This window comes from Leuresthes tenuis, unplaced genomic scaffold (assembly GCF_036924035.1).
Source record: "Leuresthes tenuis unplaced genomic scaffold, fLeuTen1.0.hap1 SCAF_3, whole genome shotgun sequence".
Lineage (NCBI taxonomy): Eukaryota > Metazoa > Chordata > Actinopteri > Atheriniformes > Atherinopsidae > Leuresthes > Leuresthes tenuis.
In genome coordinates, this window is record NW_027325357.1 from 19,289,863 (window position 1) to 19,301,384 (window position 11,522).

Consider the following 11,522-nt stretch of genomic DNA (forward strand, 5'->3'; position numbering starts at 1 on the left):
ACCTGACACATATTCACCCAAAAAATCATACCGTCATTGGCATCTGTTTGGATTTACATTTTTTTTATTGATGTAGCTCAAGAGAAGCCTCTATCAGTAAAGAAAAGAATCATGAACAAACCATCATGTTCCTCCAACCAGAGTCGGTGCTCAGAGAGCTGAAACAGGTCATTTCACACTTGACCGTAAAGCACACCCACACATTTGTCACGGTCTCAGGAGTCATGCTCACATGCAGAGCTCAGGGGCTTAAATGGCCCTAAAACAACACAGAGTGTATGAAATCCAAACCAGCGGGTTGCGTCACAAAGCATAATTCTCACAGCAGTTGTAACATATACAGCAAACTTAAAGGCTTGAAATCAAGCAATTACAAGCTCTAAAATAAAATTAAGGCTATCCTGAGACAGCTCGAGTATCCATCTAAAGTATAAAAATGATGAGTTGAGTTTTACTATGAAAAAGGAACCTACTTAAGACTTGCAAACACTGGAAACAGTCTATAACACTTTGAGAAGAGAAAGCTCAGTAAAAGCTTCTGGTTTTCTTATGATACACACGAATTAGCATTTCAGTGGAACACAAGTGACATCCCATCCATCCAGTCTTCCCTGTGTTACCACATGGGGGAGTCAGACAGCTCACTGCAGAGGGAAATAGATTAGTTTTAACAAAAAGTGTTGTGGATAACAAAATAAAACAGAATGAATCCCATTTCTCTGTCCATGCTAATCTGCTGCTTTTGTTGAACACAAGTTTGTTGCTGCTACTAATTTAAATCTTAACTCATGCCCGTTAGGTTTAAAAGAAAAAGTCCCCTATGAGATAAACCACTTTACACGTCCGCCAACGCAGAGAGTGTGAATGAAGTCATCACATGAAATGTTATAATGAGAGGTGATTCCTGCTGTGGAGGAGGAAACAGAGTGTGTGTGTTGCAGCTGGTGGAACTCCAGACTCGTCACCTTAGGACAGGGTTGACGAGCTCGGGTAGGATGAGTTGCTTCCCTTCCTCAGCTTGGGTTTCACAGTGCTGCCTCTTCTCATCCTGATTTAACAGAGAGAAGCACAACACCTGTGTAAAAATCCTGGATGCTGACAAGTGCTTCCAAAGTAAGATCTGCAACTTTTCAATTCTAGGCACAAGGCACCGTGATTATTCTGTCAACGTGTAGCACTTCTTAGATGTGGAGTACTATCCAGTGTTAGTTGTCCAGTCCTAACGCAAAGTTCAGTAAACAGAAAAAAAACCCTTCAATATACGACTTTAAAATAGAGCCAGTTCTCTTCAGCACACTTGTACTGTTTTCAAAATAGCTGTTCCAAGCATCCTGGGTAATCTGCCAAAATTCCCCCCCGAATCTTCATGTGATTCTCGACTGAATGGATCGTGTTAGCATCAAGGCTCTATGACATCAGATCATCTGGTGTAGGACCCTGTTCATTTTTAAGCTGAAATAGATTTGAATTTAAATAAGTTATATGTATTAACCACCGAACTGTTGACATGCTGGTGGAAAGTTGGAAATGCAGCAACGAGACGCGGTCACCGTGAATGTACCGGGGTGTTGTGTTTGTAACCTGGCAACAACCGACCCGATGACATCACAGACACTATTGGCAGGTTAAACAGGTGAACTCTCTCAGTAGACAGAATGGACAGAAACTCAAGGCGAACAGATAAGTATCTCAGAAGCACAGGCACTCCTTTCTCCTTCTTCGTTCGACTACTGAAGGTGCCTCTGCCTGACTCAGGCTGTATGTTTGAAACTGTTATGGTCTGTATGAAAGATAAGAATCTATACAACTGAAGCAAATCAAATGTTTGTGCAGTACAGCACTGATATTCTTTATATCAGCTGAATATTATTTAAAAAGAAATAGGCCAAATGCCTTTTCATCTCACAGCTTAATACCTAAACATAATGTATGTACTTTTCTCAGCTTGTGACAATACTGCTGGTTAAAGTAATCAAACTATATTCTGTATCACTATCACATAGTGGTTATTGGACAGTGATATAAAAAAGGGTAGAAATAGCTTCATGAAGGTCTTGGTGTTTTTGTCAGATGTCATTGTTCCAAGTTTTGTTTTCACCTGATCCAATTAGAAAAATAATGGCCTGTTTCTATAGCAGCACCACACCCAGGTGTGCAACAACAGTTAGAGCAAGCACTCCTGGGAAAACAAAGCTTGAGGACTGGGATATTAGTCAAATATTAACCTACTCAAGTTCTACCGGAACCAAATGCAGGTAACATTAACGCTTGATTGGCTTCCACAGTGGGACTGCGTACCAGTGTGTCAAAGGCTGGCTTGTCAACGTCGCTCTGGGTGTGCGTCTCAGCCGGAGTCTCGGTTCTGTCGGGCTGCTCCAGCTGAGCTGGCACGAAAAGAGGCGAAGGAATTGATCTGGACGACGCTGATGGAGCATCATCTTCGTCTCTCTCAGAGGAAGAGCCAGGAACTGTTAAAGTTGACTATTTAGAGTTCATTAAAGAAAAGCTGAATATCAGCTCACAAAGGGAGAGTCTTTACTTACAGATACATGAGGTAACTCTGCTCTGTGGCTGGGTCTCTGGTACAATCCCTAACTTCTGCTCAAACTGACGAATGTAGTTCACCAGGTCCTTCAAGTTTCCCGTTTCAAACCAGCAGATTTAAAGGAGCAAGTAAGGAGACAAGAAAGCAAAGTTTACAAAATCCTTTCTTACTTGAAAAAAAGTGCAGATATCAGGAAGAAAAATACACTCAAATAATTTCCTCAGGCAAAACAGAAGCACTGCCATGCAGAATTATTCTGTTATGAGTAAAAATCATGAATCCATTCATTTTACTACAGAAAAAGTACTTGAATATCAAAAGGTGGCAATAATAATCACAATTCTTTACCTGTCATATTTCATATTATCTAAAGTGTAAAGGTATGAAAAATACAAAATACAAATACAAATGGTGGTGTTTTTTTAAAATGTAAATGTACTCATATCCCCCCTATTACTTCCTGTAAACTTCAACAAGGCAGAAAAAATAATAGATGTGTTAAGGAACTGAACAGAACAGTGTGTACATCATTTACCCTTTTATGTGTTTAGCTTGTGCTGATAATAAAATAACTAATAAAAGTGTCTGCATCTGTTTTCTTCATTGGGTCATTTCACATGTTCACTGCACTTCAATCTCATAGTTGACCTCTGACACACTTTGTTTTAGTGCACCACCTCGATACATTAAATTTCTAATGAGATTCAAGACCTTAACTGTTCTGCATAAATTTATATATCCCCATAAAGTAAAATAAGTGTCTTTTAAAAATGTTTCTATGTTAAATAATAGCCAATGACAAGATTGTACTGAAAATATTCTAGTTTTATTATGAATACAACTTTGTAAGAAACATAGTAAATCAGATATAATGGCAGAGCTCCTTATGTGTAGCCAGTTCAAGAAAAGTTTTTGGCTTCAATTTAATGAAATTAATCAGGATATTTATGATGTAACGATCCATTAGATGCAAGAGGCCTTTTAAAATGATTAAAAGTCTGAAGCTTTAAAGCCTGACCCCTGTTTGAGAGCAATGAACACTAATATGGATTAAAAATAAGTTAAACAATGCAATATTTTAATTGTGCTTTTGCAGTTTTACATTTAAGTGCAGAAAGAGTAGACCATTTTGTTTAACTATGAAGAATTATCATGGCACACTCTTGCCTGCTTGTCTATTTGTTCCTCTTCTCTCTCTTCCTGGAGCTTTCTCAGAACAGCCCTCAGTTCCTGCAGCTCTCTCTTGGCATCTTTCAGCAACACCTACAGGGGGCAGCAACATTACCCTCAGAACATCATATCACCTGACATGGCCTCACCCCTTTTCCTGCTGTTGATCACATGATGATGGAAGGAAATGTTTACTCACTGTTCATGGAAGCTTTTCTATTTGTGCCAGCATATGAGTAATAAAAGAAGTGTTCTGAACCCTAACCTGCTTCTCCAGTTTCCAAAACACGTCCTGAGCAACTGATGATGCAGAACTGCAGCATCCTAGTTATATTTAGAGCTGAAGATGTTTGAGAGTTGGATAATAATAACTGAGCAGCATTTAGATTGCTTACTTTCTCTCTTCCGAGCTCTGTCTCCAGGTTGTCCCTTTCCACCCTCTCCTCCTGAAGCCAGTCCTCCTTCCTCTGCAGCTCACAGGTCAGCTCTTGTATCTTCTTTTTATCAATCTGCACACAACCATGATGGAGACAGGGCTAGAGATAAAGTTGGATCAACATATAGGTCAGGTCATGCTGGATCCTCACTTCTGCTGCATGTTTGTAAGCCTCTCTCTCGAGGGTGGAGTTGGCCCGCTCCTCCCTGAGCATCAGGTCCTCCTCAGACAGCTGCAGGGTGAGCTGGGCCACCTGCAGCCGGGCTTGGTGCAGCTCGGTGTGGGTGTGGCTCTGTCTGGTCCCAAGCTCCCTCAGCTCTCGACGCAGGCTCTCAGCCACGTGGTCACTGGCTTCCAGGTGCTCCTGCAGCCCTCGCACCTCCACCACAGAGGCCTCCATCTCCGCCTGTTGAGAAATGAGGTACAGAAACTCTTTCTATATTTTTCACCAAGTTATTTCTGTTTCTTCACCATCTGCAACCACCAGTTACCTGCAGAGTCTTTCTCTTTTCCTCGTCGTGTTTCATTTGACTGGACGTTTTCTTCACTCTTTCTTTCACCCTGAAACAGCAAAAACAAGGCTAGCTTGAGGCCCAAAGTTGAATTTGTAACCAGACAAATGTCCATGCTAATGTTAGTCTCAAACTCTTGCCTTTCCAGTTCATTGCTTGCTTCTTTTTCTTTGTCAGACAGAACTTTCATGTCGTTCTCCAAGTCTTTGATTTTCTGCTGATTCTCAGCCTTTTCAGCCATGAGTTTACTCAGTTCAGAGGTCAGATTTTCCTGACTGTACGTCGCATCCTTTCATTTTTAAAGAGAGTGAACAAATATCATGGATAATTATTCTCGATTTAGTGATTGTTTTGTGCATTTGTGGATAAAACACAATACTCTACATTTGCCAAGCTAGTGACCTTGTGTTTTTCCTCCATCTTCCTCAGCATCTCACAGCTGTGTCTCAGGTTATCTCTGAGCTCTGTGATCTGCTCCCTCATTGCGCCTCTTTCACTCTCCCATTCGATCCTTGCTGCTTTGCTGATTTCCTTCTTATCCTCCATCTTCTCTCTAGCAATATCCAAAGCTTGTTGTAAATCCTCCTGCTTTTTCAGGCACTCCTCCAACCGACTCTGGTAACAACACAGAACAAGACGCCTTAGCTTCAATCTCTTTTACAGCAGCCAGAGAGAACTGTTGAAATGCTTCCATTGTTTTTTTTTGTTATTTCAGTGAAGGTTGGAATCTGCAGAGTGTTTGTGTGTGTTCTTTCCATCACCTGAAGCAGCTGAGCCCTGGGGATGACAAGCATCAGCTCCTCTTCTCCATCCTCCTCATCTTGTTCCTCTTTGAGAGTCTCCAGCTCCTCCAGTGGCTTGGGAGCACAGAAAATGAAGGGACGGCTGCGGGAACACACTTTTCCCATCTTATCCACATATACAAACTGGTACTCCACATCACTGGGGCGAGGCAGGTAGGATGCTGCACATACAGTGGTTGAACGTTTTGGTCTTAGTTCACCTTTCTTCACCATTCTTTGGTTGAAGTATATGTTCTTTTCCTTAAGAATTCAATGATCTAATTCAGAATTCATTGTTGAAATATTGTAAACTATTCTAATCTAGATGCAGCGCAATATATATATATATAAACCATTTTTGAGAGATGGGATAAGGCTTCATGCTGGAATTTATTTAGTCATTACTCTTTTAAACCATAAAGTCTCATTTTGGTCTAATAATTTCTAAAACATCTATCCAATAACCTTCTTGTTTATTTTTTTAGAGCTTACGCATCTTGAAATGAGTCATAGTTAACCAATGCTGGGCAGGGTCCCCAGCATTGATCACGATGACTGTGAAATTGCTCCATACATAATATGTCTCCCTGTGAAATCATTTACTTTTTAGGTCCATTGGATCAAAACTTTTTGGGAAACTGCACATTCTTGCTGGTCTCCAGTGGTCTACCCACTCCTCAAGCTACAGTGATGTAGCAGTGCACACCAGGACTCTGTATGATATGACATCACTGTCTTATGAGTTACAGGGAACATCCCTGACCACACAGACCGTCACTGATATTAGATGCGGTGAGAGATCTGACAGAGAGAAAGCCTTCAAATAGCAAACATATTAAACCGATGTTTATATATTTACTTTTTAGAATGATATTTAACGGTCTAGTTACCCTGGAAAAGTGCACAGTAGTCGACAATGGTCCTTTCCGTGTAGCCTTCAGGGACAAGAGCCCAAGTGTATGTGTAATACTGTTTGAGAGAAGACCAGCCCATCTGTTCAAAGACAAAAGACACATTTTAAGCCACATAAAATGGATCATCGTGACTACCCTGAGTCCCAACTTTCAATGCCTTAAAGTAAAACATGAGGTGGGCTCGGGGTTGCACCTCAAAAATCCCTATCCAGTCACCGCTGCTCCACTGATGCTCTGATGTCAGACTGTAGTGGCACTCCACCCTGGTTTGGGGGAAGTACAGTTGCCCCACATTTCGAAACACCACTGTGGGATGTTTATCCATGGTAATAGGAGGCTTTGCTGTTGAAGAAGAAAACACTCAAGGATTAAGTTTGATCTGCTCCAGTTTCAGTGTGGAAGAGAACAGCTGATGAAAGGTGATAGCAGAGCCAGCTCAGGAATGTAGCAGCATAGTCATAACACCAGTCGCTTATGGCTCAGTAGTTTGTTTATAAACAAGAAGCTCATAAATGTTATATATATATATATATATATATATATATATATATATATATATATATATATATACACATTTATATATATTGACCACAGAGGCATTGCATACTTCAAAAATAAAAGATGATCAGAAATCAATCTTCTGTGAAAACAATTGTAATGACGTTCATATCTTAAGTTATTTATTGTAAAAGGTCACTTGCCTACACACAACTAAACATAATCTGAGGGTACATTACATAAACAGAAACCAAACAATTCTCTTTATCTGACGCTATATATTTAAACTACAGCCTTGACATCATAACTACTCTGACAGAAATAGTTACCACAAATGATTAAAAGCCAGTTTGAAGTTAAACTCTGCGTCTGTGTGTCTTCAAAATGACTGGATTTAATGGCTAATGAACCCTGTGGTGTAGATCTTACCTTAGTCTGCTGTAGAGTGAATATTTTCAGCTATCTCATGGAGCATTTAGCAGTGCATCAGTCTGCAGATAGTGATGAGCAATCCTGTCAGGTGCAAGTGTTTCACAACATCTCTTCAACCATGCTGACCCCACAAGCAATTCCGGCTGACTTCTGGGAGGAGCAGTTCGTGAGTACACAGCATGTCAGATGGCAGAGCTGCGCTGCACACTTCAACTCCCATAACGGGACACAGTCACTGGACATGGAATCTGTTGCTGGTAGTTACTGCATGTTGCAATTCTCAGTAGTGGTGGAACACGTGGGGGTAAGGATGGGGAGAGGGGGGTGGACTATCATCAAGGGGTAATGTTCCTTTTAATAACAAGACATCAAAAACAGTACAATCCATTCATATCTATAGTAATTTATGATGTGACAAAAATCACGTTTTGTGTTAAAATCATCAACTGTCTCAAAATGTGTACGTTTTAGAGAGAAAACCTAAAAATAACTCGATTCGATGATTGTGCAAGAATCATGTTCCCACTTTAAACACTGGATGGCAATGCAGCGCAAACCCCGAGTGATGGTTGACTTGTGGGATTCACAAAGACAAGTCTATCCATGATTATATCTCCAAAATGGCAGTAGCAGGTGGTCAAAACTAGAAATTAAAGATAGACTACTGTTGGTGTAGAAGCCAGTTTAGGCATGTTTTCCCTGTGACAGATTTCAAATTTGACGCTTGATTGCTGAATCCATCATTTGTGATACGATTTATATAGAAATGCGTTCAAAGTCAGTAATAAATAGTTGTAGAGATCTATTCATGTTGATCTATTATTTGGTCTTTGTTGGTGTTTTAATGAGACGCGCTGAAAATGAGTTTTTATCGGGGAGGGTGCAGAGGCATGCACCAATTCTCTTTTCAGTCAGTTTGGAAGGTCATCAACGCACCACGTCAAAGAGTTTTGACTGTAATCTGATTTTTGTGTTTCACTTTGAACAGATATTCAACATACTTCGGAGTTCCTAAATATAATTTATTTTGTGAGGATACTGAGTGCTCGACTCAAGCCTGAGCTAAAAAAAAAAAAAAAAAAAAAAAAAAAAAAATTGTGCTAAACCGAAAACAATTTAATCAAAACTGTTAGTTTACTCCATATGGTGGTTAGTTAATTGGATGCTAAACGGTGAAACTCTATATTTGTTTTGAAATGTGTTATTTAACTATACATCACTTACTGTAGTCTATGCCACTGCTGGACCGCTTCCTGGCTCCGTCCTGGAGAAAAACTACTTTCATTTCTGGGTGCAGCTGCAGGCTGGCAGTAACAGATGGATGAAGATTTCCACACAGCTTGTTCGTGAAGATGGAGAAACTTAGGCTTAAAAACCTCCATTGGCATTTTAGAAATGCAAACACTTCGTGGTGCTTCGTGGGTGACCGACTGTAAACGCTGGCAGGTTGCACTATCAGCCCAGTCAGAGGCCTTCACGCCACAAACATTCGGAATTGTTTTGCCAAGAAAAGGATGGATGTAGCTAAGCGAATCGATAAATGACGTTCAATCCGTTACTTACACATGCGCTTGTCCTATTATGACACATTCAAATGCAACATCTAGCTGCGCCACAAGCCTGTTCACATTTCTACTTTTCCAGTTTCCAGTTCGGGATGTGCTTATTTTCTGTCAGCTTAAGACTTACTCTGTGCTGCATGCCAATATGCAAAATATTAAATCTGACTGTCAGCCTTCATATTTGTGCACAAGAGGAAGAAACTGATTTTTTTTTTTTTACGGTCCAAGATTTATTTAAACACAAAGTTTTTCATTTATAGAGCATAAACCTTGGAATACAAAAAACTGGTAAAACAGTATCAGTGTGTATAAACATAAAATACATTCTCAAAAGAAACTACCAAAAGATTTGATAAAATATCGTAAAAATGTAGTCTACTACATAAAACTGTGTTTTTACATAATGTTTTCTTGCATTATTTCTGTATTTGGTTATGCAACATGTCAGAAAGCTACAGAACTTCTGTACAAACAGTGAGAACTCTTAAGTTTATAAACCACACAACTCTCATTTCATCAGCTGACACATACTGGATCTGGTTGGACATTTAAATTCTAATCAATGGTGTTTTTTTTTAATTGACTAAAGAAAACACTGAGAAAAAAACAAACTGAATACATACACACACACACACTGAGCTTAGGTTTTGGATAAAACATTACAGACGCATACAAAGCACGTTGCAGCTAGTGGAACCACTTTAAGGCCCATAATTCAGTGCCATGCTGCGTCCAGAGGTCCATTCAGAAAGATGAAGATAGCAGAAGACAAGGAAAGATGCATTTACAGTACTTGTGATACCAATGTGTTTATCAGAATAACCGCTGGGGAAGGCATTAGTGTGTTACTTTGCTTGGAGCAGCAACTGAGGTTGGGGATTTGTGGGGAGAAATGCGAATACACTTTTCAGAAGTGCAGCAAGCCATCTGTCTCTAACTGGACCTCTTCACATCCTGATTCATTGTAAGAGAGTCTCTGCCATTGATAAACTGATAAACTCAAGTGTTACTCAGTAGCGATAGAACTCCAAGTTCTGCCAGCTTGGCTCTAGCTATTTCCTCCCAGCCTTTATTAGCCAGCGGGTTCCTGGGCGATGGATGCATGATACCCTCCACTCGAGCACTGACACCTGCTGCAGACAGCGCGCGTCGCGCCCGCTGCTCCGCCACCCTCCCCACGCCAATCACCATCGAGACGTTGAGCGCTTTCACCACCTGACACAGCGCAGTGTCGCACTTGGCCAGCAGGGTCTCCCGTTCAGCTGCAGGCAGCTCAGGGGGGGTCAAATTTTTCCCGCTGGCATTCATGAATATCAGTGGACACAGGTTGTGCACAAAGCAGTGCCTGAAAAACCGTGTCGGCTCGCCACACAGTTTCCGGAAGAAACCCCAAAATCGCGCACCGCTCACTTCACTCTGGGTGCAGCCGAGCCCCGTGATCCGTCTCTTTGGATGCTCGTTGTCGGGGCGACCCACCTCCCCCGTGACCTCCAGCCAATCAACGACTGACCTCACTTCTCCAAATGGGACCTGTGCAAAGAGGAGCAGATTGTTTTCAATCTGCTTTCAACCACATCAGCCCCGAGCTGCAGAGCACAACAATACTGAACGACAAAACTAAAACTTAAAACAACGTGTTAGGTTTTGTGAGATGTGCTTTGGTAAAGGTTATGCTGTCTCTTTTATTTTTTGCGAATGCTGCCTTTTGTTCTTTCACCTTTCATAAAAATGTTTTTAAAAAAAACGTCTAAAATGTTTGACGTGAAATCTTGTCCTTTTCTGTTTGGTGGTGCTTTCTGAACATCGAAGGTGTGTTTCATAAAGTGCTGTGTAGTGTCTCGTAAATCGCTGGTGTTGTACAGTTATGTTTGCACCTCAGGACCAGCACCGATGCTTGCTGTAGTTAAAAGGGTACAAGCGACAGTTCTAATATTTTTCTTGGATTTCTTCAGAGCAGCTCTTTGAGAGAAATGACGTCACGACTGTTTTGGGGAGTCGCTTCCGCGTTCACAGCCAAGGAAAGATTTGTTTACACTGAAGCTACAAACAAATATCCTTGTGGTCGTTTAAAAGCCGCAGCCTGTAAGTATTTGCATGCGGTACTCACCCCGGTCTGTGCCATACCGAAAGGTCCAGGATTCATCCCTAAAAACAAGACGCTTTGTCCGGCCTGACAGTATTTCTCCACGTAGCAGCGGTGGGTGTCCCACGCGTACTCCAGCGGGTTGTAAATGTAGCGGACAGGTTCACTGAAGGTGAGCCCACGGAGATGGGCGTTCAGCTCCAGCTCAGCCTCCAAGAATCTGGAGGAGGGTGTCCCGTTTGCAGGCTTTGAGACCTGGTCCTCTGATTCACAAAGGGGCAGACCCCCTTCCGCATCTCCACAGGCGAAGTCACCCGTTTCATTTCCAAATGAGTTACCATCTAACATCTTCAGTGGAGGGAATGTGAAATAAGTTCCTGTTTGTCCAACTAAACCGTTGCATACATTTTTTCCCCAGAACTAATTATTTGCAATAATTGAGGCTATTTCCGATTCTTGATAAACCAAACACAACACAGTAGATTCACGGTACTTTCTTCCTCTGCGTCGTCATGTCAGTTTGAAACGGCTGCTGCCCTCTACAGACACATCAGTGTCATTACAGCGAAAACACCAAACAAGCTGCTG

At 41.3% G+C, this 11,522-nt stretch overlaps 2 protein-coding genes across 2 annotated transcripts; both read right to left on the reverse strand.

Moving 5' to 3' along the window:
* Positions 1-94: 94 nt before the first annotated feature.
* On the reverse strand, positions 95-6,701 carry LOC140303554 (calcium-binding and coiled-coil domain-containing protein 1-like). The gene is made up of 13 exons (XM_072382342.1): positions 6,553-6,701; positions 6,336-6,438; positions 5,425-5,627; positions 5,066-5,278; positions 4,804-4,952; positions 4,643-4,712; positions 4,303-4,557; positions 4,111-4,224; positions 3,707-3,808; positions 2,544-2,631; positions 2,299-2,468; positions 966-1,048; positions 95-644 (listed from the first exon to the last, which is right to left on the reverse strand). The coding sequence occupies exons 1-13, from the start codon at positions 6,682-6,684 to the stop codon at positions 617-619; spliced, it is 1,710 nt and encodes a 569-aa protein (XP_072238443.1). The 5' UTR covers positions 6,685-6,701; the 3' UTR covers positions 95-616.
* A 261-nt stretch (positions 6,702-6,962) lies between these two features.
* Positions 6,963-11,445, reverse strand: smug1 (single-strand-selective monofunctional uracil-DNA glycosylase 1). The gene is made up of 2 exons (XM_072382341.1): positions 10,959-11,445; positions 6,963-10,381 (listed from the first exon to the last, which is right to left on the reverse strand). Exons 1-2 carry the CDS (start codon positions 11,280-11,282, stop codon positions 9,851-9,853), a joined length of 855 nt encoding a protein of 284 aa, XP_072238442.1. The 5' UTR covers positions 11,283-11,445; the 3' UTR covers positions 6,963-9,850.
* Positions 11,446-11,522: the final 77 nt, after the last annotated feature.